Source organism: Carettochelys insculpta, chromosome 1, assembly GCF_033958435.1.
Source record: "Carettochelys insculpta isolate YL-2023 chromosome 1, ASM3395843v1, whole genome shotgun sequence".
Taxonomy (NCBI): Eukaryota; Metazoa; Chordata; order Testudines; family Carettochelyidae; genus Carettochelys; species Carettochelys insculpta.
This window is the reverse complement of record NC_134137.1, coordinates 40368259-40389209: the sequence shown is the minus strand read 5'-3', so window position 1 is coordinate 40389209 and position 20951 is coordinate 40368259. Positions and strand designations below refer to the sequence as shown.

The 20951-nt window shown below is 47.3% G+C and overlaps 1 protein-coding gene across 3 annotated transcripts in view; it reads right to left on the bottom strand.

Moving 5' to 3' along the window:
- The window catches only part of GRIA4 (glutamate ionotropic receptor AMPA type subunit 4), a 316531-nt gene that overhangs the window by 86519 nt on the left and 209061 nt on the right, over positions 1-20951 (bottom strand). For all 3 annotated transcript variants that reach the window (XM_074981809.1, XM_074981795.1, XM_074981800.1), the window contains exons 5-8: positions 20703-20756; positions 16915-17073; positions 15322-15489; positions 13499-13603 (exon numbers count right to left, since the gene is read on the bottom strand). In XM_074981809.1, the coding sequence (XP_074837910.1) occupies positions 13499-13603; positions 15322-15489; positions 16915-17073; positions 20703-20756 (486 nt within the window). The remainder of the gene's footprint in view (positions 1-13498; positions 13604-15321; positions 15490-16914; positions 17074-20702; positions 20757-20951) is intronic.

Sequence of the window (20951 nt, the reverse complement as noted above, 5' to 3'; positions counted from 1 at the left end):
ATTTGAACGCTAAAGATAAGCAATTAGTGTATAGAAGATGGATGAAGTTACTGCAAGTTACTGCTCTTCCTATCTCTATCAGAGAAATGTGTTTAGAAAAAAAACACAGAGGATAAGTTCAACCTAGCAGAATGAGATTTCATTCCCTGAGCGTTGGTCAATCCTCTCAATTTATACTCTTCCTCAGTATATAATCTAACCCTCTTGAAAGTATTTGTACAGAAATAAAATTCCTCTTTCATTTTTTTCATGAGAAATAAACAATTTTGGCTAATGTCTTAATTGTTTAGTCTGGTCTAAATAAAATGTCAAAGTTCTTTTTACACCTAGGCTGCATCTACATGGGCAAGTTCTGTTGACAGAACATGGCTTCTGTCAACAAAACTCCGGAACATCTACATGGCTAAATTGCTTTGTTGAGAGTTTGTCGAAAGCAGTCAGCCGTTGTGGAACCAGAAGCCCTCTCTGCCAACACAAGTGTCCACACTGCACTTTTGTTGGCAGTGCTGTGTCTATAGATTGTTATGTCTCAAATTTTTGAGGGATAATACTGTTGAGGCAAATGCAGAGTTTTGTCAAGAATGCATCTGTCAACAGAATGCAATAAGTGTGTAGACGGTCCCTGATTTATGTTGACAGAGGGCCCTTTCTTTCGACAAAACTCCCTATTGTAGACCCAGCCGTCTGTCGACAGAGTGAGCTTCTGGTTGCTGGGGATCCCTGTTTGCAGAGCTGCCATTCTGTTTTCTGTCACCAGAGGGCAGTGCATTCCGTTAGCTCTCTGTAGACAGAACAAGGAGTGTGTAGCACCAATCTGTCAACAGATGTTCTGTCACGATTTCTCTATTGACAATAACTTCTGCTGACAAATGCCACTAGTGTAGACATAGCCTAATATGATATGAGGGATGCTAATATCGTTACTGTCTACAAGAACAAGTGTGACAAAAGCGATTGTAACAACTATCGCGGCATCTCCCTTCTCAGTACCGTGGGGAAGCTATTTGCACGTGTTGTTCTGAAGAGGCTCAATGTTCTTGCGGAGACAGTCTACCCTGAATCTCAGTGTGGGTTCAGAGCTGAACGGTCCACCACAGACATGGACCGTTAGGCAACTTCAAAAAACGTGCAGGGAGCAGAACAGACCTCTGTATATTGCCTTCATTGACCTGACCAAGGCATTTGACCTTGTCAGCAGAAAAGGTCTGTTCGCGATTCTGGCTAAGATCGGCTGACCCCCAACTCTGCTCAGCATTATTAGGGCCTTCCATGAAGGCATGAAGGGGACCGCCGTATACGACGGATCCACATCCGAACCCTTTGAGATTCTCAGCGGAGTGAAGGAGGGGTGTGTGCTGGCTCCAACACTGTTCGGCATCTTCTTTGCAGTTTTGCTCAAATATGCCTTCGGAACTGCTACAGAGGGCATCTCTCTCCGCATGAGAACGGATGGCAACCTCTTCAGACTGTCGAGGCTTAGAGTGAAGACCAGGGTGCTTATGAAGCATCTAAGGGAGTTCCTTTTTGCTGACAATGCAGCTATTGCTGCTCACACTCAGCAGGAACTGCAGTCACTCATAAATCACTTTGCGGATGCATGCATGGAATTTGGCCTCACAATCAGCTTAAAGAAGACCCAGGTGATGGACCAAAACGTGGGTAATGAGCCATCTATCAGCATGCCAGACTACGAACTGGAAGTTGTCCATGAGTTTGTGTACCTAGGCTCGACGATCTCGGACAACCTGTCACTTGATAGTGAGATCAACAAGCGCATTGGAAAAGCTGCCACAATGTTCTCCAGGCTGACGAAGAGAGTATGGGCTAACAATAAACTCACCGTACACATCAAGGTGCAGGTCTACACAGCCTGTGTTTTGAGCACACTGCTGTACATCAGTGAAACATGGACTTTGCGCTCAAAACAAGAGCAGCGGCTCAACACATTCCACATGCGCTGCCTTAGGCGCATACCCGGTATCTCATGGCAGGACAAGGTCCCCAATAGCGCAGTGCTTGAGAGGGCAGGCACCGCCTCCATGTTCACCCTTCTCAGACAGAGGCGTATGCGCTGGCTGGGCCATGTCTCACGCATGATGGATGGCTGAATACCGAAGGACCTCCTCTTCGGCGAACTGGCATCTGGAAAGAGGCCGAAAGGGCGACCTAAATTGCGCTACAAGGACACTTGCAAGCATGACCTCAGCGCTCTCTCTATTAGTGTGAACACCTGGCATTCACTCGCCTCAGACAGGCATGCCTGGAAACAGGGAGTAAAGGAAGCTCTTGCTATGTATGAAACTACCTTGGTGAAAGAAGCGAAGACAGGACAGCCCTCAGGAAGATCTGTGCCCGTGATACCAGAGCGACATCTGCCTACTTTTGCTCACAGTGCGGAAAGGACTGCCACTCCCAGATTAGATTGCACAGCCACAGAAGAAGCTGCTCGAATCAGTCCAACTGGGGCGCAAACCCATCATCCCTCGGGATCTAAGGATGCCAACTACTACTATGTCTATACTAGGAGCATCTGGCGACAGAAGTTACTATCAACAGGGAAATCTCGACACTATTCTGTCAATGGATTTCATCTACTCGCAACTTGCTCTGTCGACAGAGAACTTCCAGTCTGCACTGCCATGCACCCGGAAGACCCCTCTGTCGAGAGATGTGTCTACACTGCACTTGTCGACAGTATTCTGTTCAAACCACGTGTTAATGTGTCGAATTTCAATATGAGAAAGAGTTCAGCAGTTTCTCTTTCCAAAGCAGACTGAAAATTCTTCTTCAATAAGATGCAAATTCTTAAGTCATTAACAGAATGGCCCACTCTATTAAAATATAGACTAACTGCTTTGTAGATCAGGAATGTTTTGATGTCTGTTTTGTGCCCATTAACTCTTTGTCTGAGAGAGTTTGAAGTCTGTCCAATATACAAAGCATCTGGGCATTGCTGGCACATGATGGCGTATATGATGTTAGTTGAGGAACATGAGAATATGCCCGTGACTCTGTGAATAACCTAGCTAGGTCCAGTGACGGTATCGCCAGAATAGATATGTGGACAAAGCTGACAGCGGGCTTCGTTGCAAGGAAAAGTCCCAGGACTGGTATTCCTGCGGTATAGACTGTGGCTATTGGTTAGAATCCTCATAAGGTTGGGAGGTTGTCTGTAGAAGAGAATAGGAATGTTACCTAGGGCCTTCTGGAGTGTGGCATCCTGATTAAGGATAGGTTGTAGGTCTTGTTGCCTATCAAGGTGTCTGGGGTCATTTTGGGCATTGGCACCCTTACCACCGGACTATCCAGTTACGTTGACTCCCTCCTCAAACCCTATGCCACCAACACTTCCAGCTATCTGCGAGATACCACCGCCTTCCTGAGGAAATTACAAAGCATCGGAACAGTTCCTGAAAACGCCATCCCTCCCACTATGGATGTAGAGGCTCTGTACACTAATATTCCACACAAAGACAGATTACAAGCAATCAGGAATACCATCCCTGATGTCAACACAGCCAATCTGGTGTCTGACCTCTGTAACTTTGTTCTCACCCACAATTATTTCCGATTTGGGGACAACTTATACCTCCAGATTAGTGGAACTGCTATGGGCACCCACATGGCCCCACGATATGCTAATATATTTATGACTGACCTGGAACAACGATTCCTCAGCTCTCATCCCCTATTACCCTTCCTCTACTTAAGATACATTGATGACATCTTTATGATTTGGACCCATCGTATAGAGACTCTAGAAGAATTCCACAGAGACTTTAACAATCTGCACCCCACTATTAACTTATGCCTCGATTACTCCATGCAAGAGATACATTTCCTGGACCCTACAGTACAAATCAAGGATGGCCTGATCGGCACCACACTGTACCGGAAACCCACTGATCGCTATACTTACCTACACCCTTCTAGTTTCCATCCTGCACACATAACTAGATCCATTGTTTACAGTCAAGCCCTTAGGTACAATCACATTTGCTCTGATCCAACTTACAGAGACCAAAAACTACAAGATCTTTACCCGATATTCATAAACTTGAATTACCCAGCAAGAGAAATAAAAAAACAAATTGACAGAGCCAGACTAATACCCAGAAACCAGCTACTCCAAGATAGGCCCAAAAAAGCCAAGAACAGAACACCACTGGTCATCACCTACAGCCCCCAACTCAAACCACTGCAATGAATTATTAAAGACCTACAACCTACCCTTAATCAGGATGCCACACTCCAGAAGGCCCTAGGTGAGATGCCTGTTCTCTCCTACAGACAACCTCCCAACCTTATGAGGATTCTAACCAATAGCCACAGTCTATACCGCAGGAATACCAGTCCTGGGACTTTTCCTTGCAACAAAGCCCGCTGTCAGCTTTGTCCACATATCTATTCTGGTGATACCGTCACTGGACCTAACTAGGTTATTCACAGAGTCACGGGCACATTCTCATGTTCCTCAACTAACATCATATATGCCATCATGTGCCAGCAATGCCCAGATGCTTTGTATATTGGACAGACTTCAAACTCTCAGACAAAGAGTTAATGGGCACAAAATAGACATCAAAACATTCCTGATCCACAAACCAGTTAGTCTACATTTTAATAGAGTGGGCCATTCTGTTAATGACTTAAGAGTTTGCATCTTATTGAAGAAGAATTTTCAGTCTGCTTTGGAAAGAGAAACTGCTGAACTCTCTTTCATATTCAAATTTGACACATTAACACATGGTTTGAACCGGGATGCAAATTTTCTGGGACATTATGGCCGCGTCTACACGTGCACGCTACTTCGAAGTAGCGGTGCCAACTTCGAAATAGCGCCCGTCACGGCTACACGTGTTGGGCGCTATTTCGAAGTTGAAATCGACGTTAGGCGGCGAGATGTCGAAGTCGCTAACCCCATGAGGGGATGGGAATAGCGCCGTACTTCGAAGTTGGCCTTGTCGAAGTAGGGCACGTGTAGACGATCCGCGTCCCGCAACATCGAAATAGCGGGGTCCGCCATGGCGGCCATCAGCTGAGGGGTTGAGAGATGCTCTCTCTCCAGCCCCTGCGGGGCTCTATGGTCATCGTGTGCAGCAGCCCTTAGCCCAGCCCTTCTGGCTGCTGCTGCAGCTGGGGATCCATGCTGCATGCACAGGGTCTGCAACCAGTTGTCAGCTCTGTGGATCTTGTGTTGTTTAGTGCAACTGTGTCTGGGAGGGGCCCTTTAAGGGAGCGGCTTGCTGTTGAGTCCGCCCTGTGACCCTGTCTGCAGCTGTTCCTGGCACCCTTATTTCAATGTGTGCTACTTTGGCGTGTAGACGTTCCCTCACAGCGCCTATTTCGATGTGGTGCTGCCCAACGTCGAAGTTGAACGTCGACGTTGCCAGCCCTGGAGGACGTGTAGACGTTATTCATCGAAATAGACTATTTCGATGTCGCTACATCGAAATAAGCTATTTCGATGTAGCGTGCACGTGTAGACATAGCCTATAGGGGCTTTTTTGCATACTCGGCTTAATCTAATTATTGATTTTCCCCCCCTCCCTCCCACACCTCTGCTCTCTGATTTGCTCACCTTGATAATTTTTTTCTGATTTGTCAACCTTGATTACTGTTTTTGGTTCTCTGTGCCTTAAATGTTGAGTCTGTTCTGGTATGGCTATGGTCTGAAGAAGTGGGTCTGTCCCATGAAAGCTCACCACCTAATAAATTATTTTGTTAGTCTTTAAAGTGCTACTTGACTGCTTTTTTGTTTTGACAGTATATAGACTAGCACGGCTCTCTCTCTGTTACTGTCCAGAAATTGTTATGCCTCAAATTTTTGAGGGATAATACTGTTGAGGAAAATTCAAAGTTCTGTCAAGAGAATGCTTTAAAGCTGCATCTACACGTGCACAAAACATCAAAATAAACGGTCCTTTTTCAAAAGGGTGGGAGAAGCATCCACACATGTAAAACCGTCTTTCGAAAGGAAATGGAAAGAACGGGGAGCAGACGTTGAAATCTGAAATCCGATCCCAGATCACAAAGATTGGCTCCTTTCAAAATACTAAATCGAAAGAGTACATGTGTAGACACTCCACAGTCCGCTTTTTTGAAATACAGGTCCGCCATGGCGCTGGTCAGCTGGAGTGCAGAGCTGCTCCGGCCAGCTCCAGCGGGGCTCTATGGTCCCCACGTTCAGCTGCGTTAAAGCTGCACACACACAGGAAACCCATGGCAGGAAGCTGAGAGCGTGCTAGGAGGAGCCTCTGCACATGCTCCAGCCTCACACTCCAGCATAGCCAGCAGCCAACCCCCCAGTGACCCCTGAAGCCCCCCCTCCAAGCCCCTGCAGGGCTCCCAGCGGGAGGAAAAAATAGGGCCCCCTCCTGGATGGAGCAGGAGCTGAGGGATCTCCTCAGCCTGTGGAAGGAGGAGGATGTCCTTCACAAGATGGGGGTCAAGCGGTGCAATGCCACTTCCTTCGTACGCCTGATGCAGGGCCTCCAGTCCAGGGTCCATCCAGAGTGTACCACAGAGCAGGTATGATCCAAGGTAAAGGAGCTGTGGCAGGACTATGGCTGGGCCAGGGATCAGGCCGGTTGCTCTGGGGCATCTCCAGCCACACGCCCCTTCTTCCAGGAGCTCTGGGGCATCCTGGGGCCCCAGGACAGCTCCCCACCTCCATCATTCCTGGAAACTTCAGCCAAGGAGCTGCAGCCGGAGGAGGAGGAGCAGCCCAGACCAGGGACCCAGGAGGGTGAGGGGACCACCGAGTGGTTGAGTGAGGAGGGGGACCTCGCCATTGTCCTCCCCTCCCACTCCTCCAGCTGGGCAACAGGGAGCCGGACATTCCCAGACATCACCAAGGGACCCCCTGGTATATACAGGGAGGGGCGCACACCTGTTCCACAGGGTGGGGACGATGCAACGGCTAGTCGCCCGCACACAGGACTGGTGGTCCCAGGCCACACACAGGCCACCCCCCCACATGGGATGCGGCACCCCACGGTGGCTCACCAGTGATGCCCAGCACCCACCTTCAGTGGACAGTGCTGCAAGCTGCACAGAGGCGGTGGCTGGTCAGTGCTGAACAGCACCTGGGGACTGCACACCGCAGGCCAGGAAGGGCCACCTCCATGAGAGACTCCTGGATGCATCCCCAGGCTGGGAGGCCCAGCCTGTGGGGGGTGGGTTGGTGCCCCTTGGGGGGGTCAGCGTCCTTTGGGGGGGGCGGGGGCCTCATGCAGTGGGCTCAGGCGGGTGGGCCACAGCCAGGTCCCCTCCATCTGGGGCACATTGCCGACATTCTGTCCTCCTCTCCACACAGCCTCACCATCTGTGGGCCAGGAGAGCCCTGCGCCGTCACTAATCCCTGAGAGCCCCGCCCCCCGCAGCCCTTGTAGGCACCCTGACACCACCCTACGCGGCGCGCTGTTGGGCCTGCGGCCGGAGGGCCCTCTGCTGGGCCGAGGAGGGCCCAGCCAGCCAGCGCCAGGCTAAGGTGGCTGAACAGCACCTGCGGCTCACCTAGGCTGAGATGGAGTGGCAGAGGGCAGCCTGGGAGAGGCTGCTGACCACACTTGAGGGCATTCGCCACACCCTCCAGGACCATGCGGCCAACGCTGCCCACCTCCTGTCCCCCATGGCAGCTGCCCCCGCTGAGCCTGCCCCCTCCACTTCCACTGAGCCTGCACCCTTCGCCCCCGCTAAGCCCAGACCCTCCGCCCCCACCAGGCCCGCTCTCCGGTATTACCTGCCATTGCTACCTGCACCCTCTCCTCCCCATCAGAGACCCAGCACCCAGGGAGGCAGGGGCTCCAGGGGCTGACGGGGCTTGCGGCCCACCACCCTGCCCCAGAATGAGTGCTCCGCTCCCCTCCAAGTTAGGTTCCCCCTGCCCCCTCCAAGTTAGGTTTCCACCCCCTGTACAGAGTTAACAAGAATAGTGTAGATAAATGTTTATTTTAATGTTCACCAGTCCGTGCTATGCTCCTCAGGGGGATGGTGGGTGGTGGATGTGTGGGTGCGCTGCTGGTGGGGATGGGGGTGGTGGGGACGGGGGGTGGCAGATGTGCATGGGATGTGGGTGCACATGCAAGTCAGAGGTGGCTGTTGGCAAAGGCCTGCCTGAGGGCCTCCCTGATGCAGTGGCTGTCCCGGTGGGCCTGGCGGATGGGGGCGGTGCCCAGCTGCTCATAGCTGGTGCTAGCTGGATGGCCCCCCCAGGGACATAGATGTCCCCCTTTCTCTACTCAACATTGGGACATGTTGAGGACCCTGACGTCTGGCCACGTGTGGAGGCATCGCCACTGCCCCTTTAGGCGCCTGAAGGCCTGCTCCATGACCTTGTGGGTGTGGTTGAGGTGCTGACTGAATGCCTCCCGGGTGGGGTCAGGTGTCCTGTGTACGGCCTCATGAGCCACAGCTGCTGGGGGTATGCTGTATCTGCCACCAAGCAGAGCAGCATGGTGACATTCTCCACCACTGGGATCTCCCGCTGGGGGAGGAAGGTGCCGGCCCCCATGCGCCGGCAGAGGCAGGAGTTCTGGAAGACCCAGGCACTGTGGGTGTGGCTGGCCTAGCCAAAGTAGATGACAGTGAATTGGCCCCTTGCATCCACCAGGGCCTGGAGCATCACCGAATGGTAGCCCTTCCTGTTGACATACTGGCCGGTGCTGTGTGGTGGGGCGTGGATGGGCATGTGTGTACCATCCAAAATGCCAATGCAGTTTGGAAAGCCCATGTCCTGGAAGCCGGTGACGGTGTTGTCCAGATCCTCCAGGTGGATGACCCTATGGATCAGCATCACATTGATGGCTCTGGTGACCTGCAGTGGGGGGGGGAGACATGTGCTCTTGTGCAGGTGGAAGGCTGTTTCCCCCCTGCCTTGGGCTCTTTCTGCCCCCCCTCCCATCCAACCCCCACCCCACCCATCCCCCTGCCCCCCTCAATTCCGGCCCCTTGCAGCAGTGGGTTCCCTTTGCCCCAGCCCCCCCCCACCACCCAGGGGGGATGCGTGACCCAGCCCCACATACCTCCGTAAGTACAGCCCCAATGGTGGCCTTGCCCACCCCGAACTGTCGTCCCATGGAGTGGTAGGAGTCCAGGGTGGCCAGCTTCCAGATGGCGATCGAGACCCATTTCTCCAGGGTGAGGGTTGGCTGCATGCAGGTGTACTGGTTCCGGAGTGCGGGGGTGAGCCAGTGGCAGATCTCCTCGAAGGTCTGCCTCGACATGCGGAAATTCCGCAGCCACATTTCCTTGCCCCACTGCCCCAGCACCAGGCGCTCCCACAAGTCGGTGCTGCTGGCGTAGGTCCAGAGGCATCAGAGCACCCGGGGGGGGGATGCCTGGCAGTGCCCCAGGTGGGGGAGCTCCATAGCTCCAGGAGGACTGCCCAGCCACCTGATGAGATTAGGTGCAGCTGTGGCGATGGTGCACAGCACTGCCAGCAGGGAGTCCATAATGAGGGTGTCCTCCTGCAGGAGCTGTCACTGTGCCTCCATCGTGGGCACAGGTGGGCTCTGCTGGGTTGGGAAAGGCTAGGCAGCACTCGGCTCATGTGGAGTGGAGGGTGGAGGGAGCGGCCCTTTAAAGGGGGCAGCTGGCTGCAGCTCCGGAAGGGCTTGTCAGCCATGAGAACCCGTTCACGGCATTTCCTGCCTTCTTTCTTTCAAAAGAGGGCTTGGAGCCATGTGGATGCTCTCCTTTGAGAGACCTGCGGTGGCACTTCGAAAGAGTGCATCGATGATCCGATGATGGTGTCGGGTGCTCCCTTTCCACAGCCGCTATTTTGACCGCCGAACTTCGATTTTCGCCCTTTCAAAAGGGCGTTCACTTGTAGACACAGCTTGAGTGTGTGGACATGCCCTGAGTTATGTCGATAGAAGGCCCCTTCTGTCAACAAAACTCTGTTGTGTAGACCCAGCCTTAATGTATACGTCTTGCTGAAAGGATTGCTACAAAATAGTTTTTATAGATAGATAAAATTAAAAAATCCCATAGAGGTTCTAATGAAGAACTCATCAAATGTGACAGCACTATATTCACATCCCAAAAATGGTACAGGATATCTTATTGGATCTTGTATATTATTAAGACTTTAGCAGCAGCTCAACTATCTCATTAATAAAAATTGATTTTCCATCCCCAAATATATTATAGTTGAGAAAAGAACATTTACTGAAAATAGTGAACAAGCTGCTTTCTTAAGATAAAATAAAACTCTAATACATAATTAATTGTTGTGGCATGTGTAGCTATATCTTACATATGCGACATATTTTTCCATTTATGAGAACTATATTTCTGCAGGGACTATTTCCTGGAATGTAATAATACATTCTACTTTTCCAATGAATTATTTTTTTCTAGGTATCCAAGGACTTATCTTCACTCTGGAGCTAAGTCAATGTTAATTATGCTGCCTCAGTTAGGTAAATTACATAACTGAAGTCAATTTAACCTACATCAACTTACTATGGGGTTTATGCTGTGCTGTTTTGATGGGGGATTCTCTCCTGCTGACATAATTTCTGCCTCTCATTGAGATGGGTTATAGATATCAGTTGGAGAGTGGTCTCCCATCAACTTAGCATGTCTTAACCAGACTCAATAAATTGACTGCAGCAGTGCTGATTTAGCCTCAAGAATTATATTTCCCACACTGTTAAATTATGATACTTAAGAGTCAGATGATAAACTATCACATCTTATTGAAGCCAGTCTGGTAGCGGTGGCAAAGGCTCCATTACAGGCTCTTGACAGATGAGTTACGTGTGGATATTATTGTTGTCTTGGCCACACTGCTGCTATCATAATAATCTTGGCCTTGTCTCTGAATGAGGAAGAGAGGGACAAATGCATACATTAAATCTTGACCTCAGTCCATTAGAAATGCATCTGATCTTGAGTCACTGTCTCTACTTGATCTCAAACAAAATCTTTGACACTTGATGTTCCTGCTGGATAAAGAAAAAAGATCTATTTTTGGATTACCTATGAACTGAAGAGATGTGTTACTACTCTTTCTTCAAGGACTATTTGTGAATCTAATATGTTGACCTGTTCAGGTGATATGCAAGAGGTTATTGTTCCCCCCTTGATATGTATTGCTTTGGATGAATGTTATGTTTTATACATCACTTCAAAAAGCTCTTTGGCTCCATGCCTAGTTACAGGGAATAGGTTGACCCTTGTCGGTGCACATAATAAAGTGCCTGTATATTGCTTGTTACCTTTTGAACTACCATGTTGTACCTGAAACACAAACTACTTCACAGCTAGTCATTGTCCTCCACGCTAATATATAGATGTGTAGGGTCTCTTCTTTTGTTGATCAATGAACTGTGACTAAAAAATTGTTATTTAGGTACCAGTATAGATATCTCCATCCCCGTGCAGATGCACCAGAGCTGAGCATTATTGAATGCAAAGGGGAACTGAAAAGTGTACCCTTCACTATATCTAGTCTAAAGATGAATGCATGGTGTCACTGCCCAGGTTGACAACAGTAGACTGAGCCACCAGGAAAAAAAAAAGAAGACTTGATAGATATACTAAATTGGACATTTTTATTTGATATCAGCTTCAAAAATATCGAGGCGAAACCTGTTGCCAGAGTTGAATCTAAAATGGCTCCTGTAAATAGACTTTGCTGAGTTGGGAAGAATTTGCAGAGTTGAGAAGAACATATCGTTTTACTTATAACAGGAGGTTGCTTTTATTTATCAGTCCTCTAGGTACGGGTACACACTCTTACTGTTCTGTCACTCATGGATTGCTCTTTGCACAGAGGCTGATGCCAATGAGGATTGGATATTCACACTCAGCATTGAATCAGTACTTCTGAATCAGATGGGCTCTACAGGTTGCAACTCACTCATCCCTCATGCTCGGGACATGACAGGTCCCAAACAAGGGAAATTGCCAGAGGAGGGATCGTCCAGGGCTTCTGCACCCAGACAGCCCTGCACTCCAGGTCAGCTGCAGCCCCAGACTCCAGCCTTCCTCCCTCAGGAACTCCGGCCCCCGCCCAGGGTCCCAGGGGCTGCTGCTGGGCTCTGGCCAGACCCTTCCCCCTCAGCTGCTGCATGGCTGCCAGGGGGCTCCAGCTCTGTCCCTTGCACTGCTGTAGGGCAGAGAAGGTTTCAGCTCTGGTCCCCGTGCTGCTGCGGGCACCAGGGGCTCTGGGTTTGCACTGCCATAGAGCAGGCGGGGGCTCCAGCTCCTGGCCTCCGAGCTGCCATTGTGCAGGTGACAGCTCTGGATCCCAGCCCCATGCTGTCATGGGGCAGGCAGCAGCTCTGGCTCCTGGCCCCTGAGCTGCCACAGGGCAGGCAGAGGCTATGCTCCCAGCCCCAGTGGGGCTCCTTCTCATCCTGGAACTACCATGGTCCTGCCAGACTGGATGTGAGAAGTGCAACCTGTAGAAAAAAATAGGCTGACAACATCATGAACTTCTTGTTCTTCAGATCTTTATTCCTCTTGGATCCCATAGGACCAATACTGTCCTTCGTGACTGAATTGCTAAGAATAAAGCAGGTCTCAAAGTGCTTTTCATTCCAGATGTTTTCACCAACAGTGACTCTTCTCGTAACCAGTCTAGTCCAGTGACTCTTTTGTTTTTCCTTTGCTTGTGTAGTAAAAGTTAAGCAAACAGAAAATTCAGAGGAGATTGTCCTTCTCCTAAACCTGCCAGATGTCTGTCATGTGCACCTGGTGCCAGGAACACCACTAGACATGAGACTCATCTCTTAAATCCAGGATTTTTAACATTCAGTTAAGGCATCCTGATTGTTGCCTATAACTAACTTTGACTACCAGTGACAACTACTAACTCCTGGCACCAAAACTAAGCAGCTAACCTGCCTCTGAAAGTATCTGATAGCAAGATTCTAACTATCAACTGGTTGAGGTTAGAAGAAATGATGAGGTTGCAGGACCATCACCTTTTGTACCCTTGCCCTGGGATATTAATGTTCACTGAAGGGAATAGCAAAGGAGGGTCCTAAGGGCCCCAATGGCTATTCCTAACTAGAACTCTTCCATTCCAGCTGCACCATGCAGAGCATCCCACATGTGGAATATGCAGAGATCACTCAAAAGTGAACAGAAAATCCAAGAAGTATTCATCATACTTCAGCCCTTGGTTCTCCTTTATGATGCAGCACATGCTCTAACTGCCTGTTTTTCACAATGCAGGACAACCAAGGACACGGACAGACCAGGAGTGGTAGACATGTTTATTGTCAGGTGATAGAGGGATACTTGAAAGGACCAAGACAGGAAAACGCATAAAAGGTTGATTGCAAAAATAATGGATCAATTCATCCCTAGTACTAGTGGCCACACCTCTGTTGACAGCAGTGGTGCTGCACCTACCTTTGCCAGGTTAAAAATTGACACGAGTGTTTAATTCCCAGATCTCAAGTCTTTATTTTGCTGACTGTATTGATTTAGTATTTCACTGGACAGATAGACCCTTTCAGATCCAAACAGAACATACCTTACGAGGGCCTGTGTTCTTAAGCTCGAATACATCCATTGTGTAGTTGACTCTGCGACCATAATGATCAAACTGAACATTTCCAGTCAGTCCTTGTATTCGAACCTAAAAATGAAAAAAACAAATTTCAGCCTCATGTGCCTTTTGTACCCGCTTGCCTCATAGGAACTGGCGATTAGTAAATCATGCAACACCTTCGTCTTGTGCTTTTGGACTATGTATTTTCACTGCCGTATAATATAAGTATATTACTTTGGATACAAACAAACAAACAAACAAACAAACATTTGGCTTGATCATTTCAGTCTTTTCCAGCTGAAATCTTGATAATAAGGCATGAATGTACTGAAGTACAATATGAACAAGGATGAAATTCACCCTGCTCTAGAGGGCTTAAGCAAGGCCCTCTGTATCACAGAAGCCTGGCATGTTGGCGTGAGGGGATGGTGGCTTGGGGAAGTTATGTTTCAACACTCTTAGTCCAAAGGGAAACAGCAGGAGAGGCTGTGAGATCCATCGGTTCTTTTTTCCCATGACCCTAAACACCACATGCATGTGACATTCTGGAGTTGTGGGTGCAATATCCACCCCTGGGCTAATGCAGCCGATGCCGTGTTTGCAGGGGTTGAACCGAAGCCTAAGCTCTACTGGTATGTTGTGGGCTCATGGCACTGCACTGATAGGCATGCAGATTCTGACCATTACCCTGATGAAGGCAGTGGATGTATTGCCCCGGTGTCCATGGTAAGAGGACCAAGTCCATAAAGTCCCATCACTCATGGTCATGATGTCAGCTTTACAACAGCCACTTGACTTCATGCATTTAGAGATGACTATAGATCTGAACACTTTCTTCACAGAATATGTGATGTACATTAAACGTTTAACAGCTATTCCTAAGCGCCAGGACAAGCATTTTAAATTAGACCCTTCTCACTTTGTACATTTCAGCCTTATCTAACTCTTCTTCAGGACTGAACTCTTGCTGGGAGGCTGAAAGCTGCCAGTTCTGTCAGCAGTCACCTCTTCTCTGTGCCTGTTCCTGAGTGGAGCCTGCTCATTTAAATTCTACTGTAGAAATTTTTTTTAAAAAAGCCTCTCCATTCTTGAAGAGAAAGGCTAAATCATTTTGACAGGGATCTGGAACTTTCTAGGCATCCATATTCATCAGAAATTGAAACATCTGACATCAATGAACAATGGCTCTGGGACAGCTGCTTTTTAGAGACACAAAAACATGAAATCTTATCTACACCATTTGCTTTGGGGGTAGCTTAAAAGCATATGGGATGATATAAACAAACCTGACATGAAGGGTGGTCTGCCAATTATCTGTCAGGTGTGGTCTGTCAATTATCTGTCAATAATTTCATTACACCTTCTTTATGTATTACCTGGAAATAACTTTAAATGAATATTACTTTTCAGGCCTAGGCTACAATGAATAAAGCTGCTGGCAAGCTAAGCATTTTAGTAGACAATATTCCATCTCCTACACTATAATAGAGTAGCTTTCAGTATATTAGGTGAAGTATTTGCTCTGTGGTCAGGCCACAGCTCTTGTGTTCCATTGATAATATAATTTGGCTAACAAATGGAAGGATCAAAGATGTATCTGAGAGACTCCCTACCCAGTCTCTCAACAAATAAACTAAAAGAGCAGTAGTGAAGACAAAATAATCCTATGTCCTTTCAGATGGTGACTGAAAAATACACATCCCCCCCGATAATCATACCTTGCTCCGTGTTATATCTTCCACCTCACAGAACTAGCAAATTGATCTACTACTAATCAAGGCCATTAGAATTACACATAACTTTACCTGCTTGAGCGTTCTCTCCATATCAATCCCCTGGCCCCAGGGTGCAGCGGGATTAGCAAGACAATCACCAGCATTCCCTCTCCGTGAAATATCAATTTTCTGCCTTCTTAGGTTACGGAATGTTTCAGCCATCACCAGCACCCCATCATAGGTCAGAGCAGATGTGTACTAAGCAGAGAAACAAAGGCATTATTTCACTTTGGCAAGTCTATAGAAAATCAGCTCAGACTTAGCTATATTTCTGTTTGTGCCTGCTATGCACCCTGAGGCAAAATTCCCATCAGAAGGGTGGCATCACAGTAAGGAATGCATACTCTGAGACTTGAGATCATATTATAACAGTTCAGCTTCAGAAGTTTATTGGAGAAGGTCAGCAAAAGATCTCTCTGAGGAACCATAGCAGGAAACAAATTAAAACAATGATCTCCCTTTCTTGGAATGTTTTTGTCATGTACTTTATCGATCTGGGACTAACACCCATTGGATCATCTTCTCTGTGCAGGCTTAGGATCATGAATAAATGGGAGAGTGGAAAGAGCGGGAGAACGTGTTTCTTAAGTTGCAAACTAATCAGGATTAGTATTTTTCATTGCATTTGCACAATTTCTGCTTAGCTTCTCTCATGAAATAGGCTAAAGTGAAATAAAGGAGATGAGAGAAATCAGGGTTGAAAGTATTGGTTCTAGGCAAAGAACACAGAAAATAAAGTATGCAGAAGCTGTTAGTTTGGGGACACCAGTGAAAAATACATAGATGCTCACTGAAAGGCGCAAGGCACTGGGTTGTGAGTCAGGAGACCTGTCTCTGCCACTGATCTGCTTGGGGACTGGGTAAGTCAATTTATTCATTTCCACTCCCACATTTTATCTTGCCTCTTTAGGTTGTAAACTCTTTGTCAGAGGAATTGTCTCTTATTATTTCTTTGCACAGCACCTAGGACAATCTCTATCGGGCCTTTAGTAACTCTTGTACCACAACATATTACTTTTAATAATAAATTAGTTCCAAAACAGTTATCTTTACAGCTGAGTTGTGGCTGTCCTGTCAAGAAAATTTCAGGTCTGTAGAAAAGGCCACTTTTTGATATGTGTAGTGGAGTGGCCAGATCAGAACCAGAAAGACATCCAGCTGTACTTTAGGATCAAGTCTACTTGTAAACATTACACAAGGATTAACATAGGCTACGATTTCCAGATAGTAAACAACGTAGGGATGATACATTAATTATTATCATATCTCTGATTCAGAAGACAGCATGCTGGCTGGAAACCTGAGAGTTCAATGTGCATAAAACATGATAAGGTTTACAAGAAAGATTGGTTTGAGTTTGCATGTCAGTTTCAAACAAACTGGTTAAGGGGGTTAACTGAAGAATAAGTGACAGAAGATATAAAATGTACAGCAGTTCATGTTTCTATCAGATAATTGAAATACAGACTTTAATTAGTTATCTGCATTTGTGAGGTCACGTATCTTATGTTGTAGGTCAATATTACAAACTTTTCACAGCATTTATTCATGAACTCTGTTTTGTGAATCATAAGATAAAATATTTTCATGAAATCCTTGTTAGTGTGTAAAATTAACAGGTACCTTTGGAGGGCTCTCAGATCCTGGATATTCTCTCTGATCCAGCTTCTTCCAGCGCTGCATGAGTTTAGTTACCATTGGAGTACTGAAATCTACCAACTGAAATCCTGTTACGTTGGCTCCTCCATGCATAAACCTCTCCAAAGAAATGTCTTTGAATCCCTAGAAAAACAAATTTAACATTTTGTTTTCCCTACCACATTGTTCTGGGCCTTACACGTTTTAGGTTAGCAAGTGAATGTAAATGACGAGAAAGAAAATCAGTAAATAGGTTCCTAGGAAAAGTAAGGACTTCAAGAAATTCCAGACTTAGCAAATCATGTTACTTTGAATGGTTAAAAAAATAAAACCAGATTACTATTTGAATGTAGTAGGTATGTAACAATAGTTGGAAAAGGCTGGGAATGATGGACAATGTTTTAGAAAACAAATTCAGATCAACACGTCTTCAAAGGAGTTTCAGAAATTAAAGGCCCAAGACAGTCTTTATTAAAGTTAAAGATACCAAATTCATTCAGTAGGTATGGGAGTGAGACCTAATCTATTATGCCCATGGCTCAAGGTGATATTGCAGAGTGAAGAAGACACTATTTGGAAGTCCAGCTCTCCACTTGTTTAAACTGAAGATGGATGAGTTATCCAACATACACAACGGTGTCATGGATATCAGAATTTATGTGTACAATTGGTATGTCTACCTGACAGTGTAAAATTAACATAAGTGACCAGGCCTACAATGAAATTTTAACTGTAGCCATGAGAAAATAATTTCCTCTTTTGCATTTGAGGTATATATTAAACATTAACGTCAACATAGAAAGAAAAATTAAATTATAAGCACAACAATAATTATTGTGTTTCTATGGTTAATTTGCTCAGGGAGCAAATCATTTAGTAGGAGGTGTTTTTATTGATAAAATTGCACTTTAGGAACACAATTTAACCAACACAAAACAAGTACACCCACAAAAATGAAGAAGAAAATCGTCCTTTCCTAACCAAACTCTCATTGAAACATCTCTAGTTTTTTAAATGTCCACCGATTTGGTAATTTTAATTTATTCCAAATACACTCATCCCTCACTTTACGAGCACAATTGGTTCCCAACTTTCTGCTTGTAGGCAGAAACTCGTAAGAGGGACACTAAACTCCTATTAAATTACATGTAAAAGTCTCTGATTACTTCCTGGAACTCCCAGCTCGGGGAAGGCGTGGCATCAGGTGGTGCTCCTTTTGAAAGGTGAGTGAACCTTGGGTTGAGGAGGGTTAAAGGCTGGGGGTAGTTTAGGGCTGTGAGTGGGAGGGAGGGCTAAAAGCTGGTGGTGGGTTGGGGGGGGTTGGGCTGCGGGGGTTAAGGGGTGGGAGTGGGGGTCTGGCTGTGGGCCAGTAAGAGGGTCTGGCTGCTGCGGTTGAGGCGGCGGGGCTGGCGGGGGTCCGGACTGTGGGGGTTACGGGTGCAGGTGGGGTGGTCTGGTTGTGAGGGGTCTGGCTGTGGGGCCCCAGGGGTTACAGGCAGCTGCGGAGTGGTTGGGCCACAGGGGGGTACAGGTGGTGGTGGAGGGGTCAGGTCACAGGGGGTACAGGAGGCCGTGGAGTGGTATGGGTGGCTGTAGGGGGTTCTAGCCGCAGGGGTTTCAGGTGGCGGGGGGGCTCTGGCTGTGGGGCTGCGGGGGGTACAGGTGGCCACAGGAGGGTCTGGCTGCAGGGGTTACAGGTGGCAGGGGGGAGGTCTGGCCTCGGAACTGCGGGGGGTACAGGCAGCTGCGGGGGGGCCTGGCCGTGGGGCATACAGGCGGCCATGAGCTCAGGCTGCAGGGCCCACAGGGGGCTCAGGCTGTGGGGCTGCCAAGGGTACAGGCGGCGGGCGGGGGGGTTCAGGCTGTGGAGCCAGTAAGGGGGCCTGGCTGCCACGGTTTAGGGCTGCGGGGGAGGTGTCAGGTGGCAGGGGGGTCTGGATGCGGGGCTGGCAGGGGCATCAGGCTGCTGCAGTTTGGGGCTGTGGGGCCACGGGGAGTGCAGGCAGCAGTGGGTGGTCTGGCCATGGGGCCAGCAGGGGCATCAGGCTGCCGCAGTTTGGGGCTACGGTGCTGTGGGGAGTGCAGGCAGCAGTGGGATGTCAGGCTGTGGGGCCAACAGGGGGCCAGGCTGCAGTGGGTTGGGGCTGCGGGGCTGGTGGGGGGGTCATACTAGGGGGTTAGAGCTGTGGGGGGGTAAGGCTCATATCAGTGGGGGGAAGTTCACTCTTAGAGTGAACTAAGGTAGGTAAGTGTGTCCTTTGTTTAAGCGAGTACTCGTAAATTAAGTACTCATTTAATGAGGGATGAGTGTAGTATTATTACATTATATTTAAAAAAAAAGATTTAGAAAAGTTTTCTGATCCAATGCCAATTGAATTCAACAGAGAGACCCTCCTTAAAGACATTTCATGCAGCTCTCACACAGAATTTTAGTGCCTGTAAAAGGTGTCAGGACATCAGCTCATCTTACAGAGAGCAGCTATCAGATACTTGAAGCTTTCAGTCCCTTTCACATGTAACCCAGAGGAGAATAAGCTGCAGTTCATATCCTACTATCAGTCACTGAACAATTCAATTATCTTCTAATCACTTTATATAGGAAAGTAATGTGAAGAATTTTATACATTTGGGGCGTCAGCAAGCCTAATGTGCAAGAACCTGGAGAGGACAGACATCATGATTTGAAGGCTGGAGGTCCGAAAAAAGTAACTTCAGCACTTTTTAATTGATGCTATAAGCATAGTGCATCACAACAGAGTCTTTTGTCAACTTGAATTCTTTGCCTATGTCTACACAGCACACTGCTGCCCACAGGTACACGCAAATGAGGGCACTCATTGTCAAACACCTCATATACACAGTCGCGTGAGACTGCTGTCCTGGAAGAGGCTTCTGTCATCACAAAACAAGCTGTGTAGACAGGGGTCTGTTGACCAAAAGCCCCCTTGTCAGCTGTCCCTTATTCCTGAAAAAAATGAGGAATAAGAGGCGGTTGACAAGGGGTTTTGGACAACAGAACCCTGTCTACAAGGCTTGTTTTGTGATGTCAGTAGTCTCTGCTGGAATAGCGATCTCGTGCCACTATGCAAATGAGGTGTGCAGCTGTACAAATGAGTGGCCATTTGCACTGTCAAGTGCCCTCATTTGTATCACCCTGCCAGCAGCAGTGCCTGTGTAGACATGGCCTGTAAGTATGAGTAAAGGGTAAGAGACTAAGAAAAAAAAACATTTCAGAACTAACATCTTTATTCTCTGCAGAGGAAGTTTAGTTCAAACTAAGAGATTACTTTAATAATCAAGTGTTTAATTTACTCTTTTCCTTTCCTCTTTGAACACTTTTTTTTGTGCAAATGTATAATGTGGATTCCGAATGACAATACCGAATCTGTAATACTGCTGGAAGTAGCTTATCTTACAGCAAACCCTATGCCTTCCTGAATGACATGGAGAAGTTACACTGAACCTTGTTATTCTAGTAATACACAGATTTGAGTAAAAAAGAATGGTGTAATAATATATACAGCTCAAATTCTGTGCTGAGTTACAGCTAGGTAGCCCATTAATCTTGTATTGATTTTAATGGAATGTACCCCAGTGCAAGATTTGGCTTCTAGTAATAGCAGCAGTTAAAATAAAAAACGCACATTCTTCAGTACATTGCTCAGAAACTATTGGTTGGAAATCGCAAACTTTGTGTGCAGTGCTACAGCTCCAGTGCACAACTGAGTATTTTACTTGTAAACCATTAATGTAATTATACAAAAGGATCTTACCAGGTTTGCAACGATGTAATGGTAGCCTTTAACATGCTTTCCAACGCTCACAATCTGTGGGACGACAGGGTGAGGTGAAGAAAAGACTATATCTTATACTGTTTAGACTGAGCATTAATCATCATTTGATTACAAGAAATGTAATTTTAGCCCCATAATGTTGATATTTCCCCACCATCACCACCAAAGTGATTGGAGAAGCTATAATTTTCCTAATGCTTAATCATTAGAACCTACCAAAATGCAAAT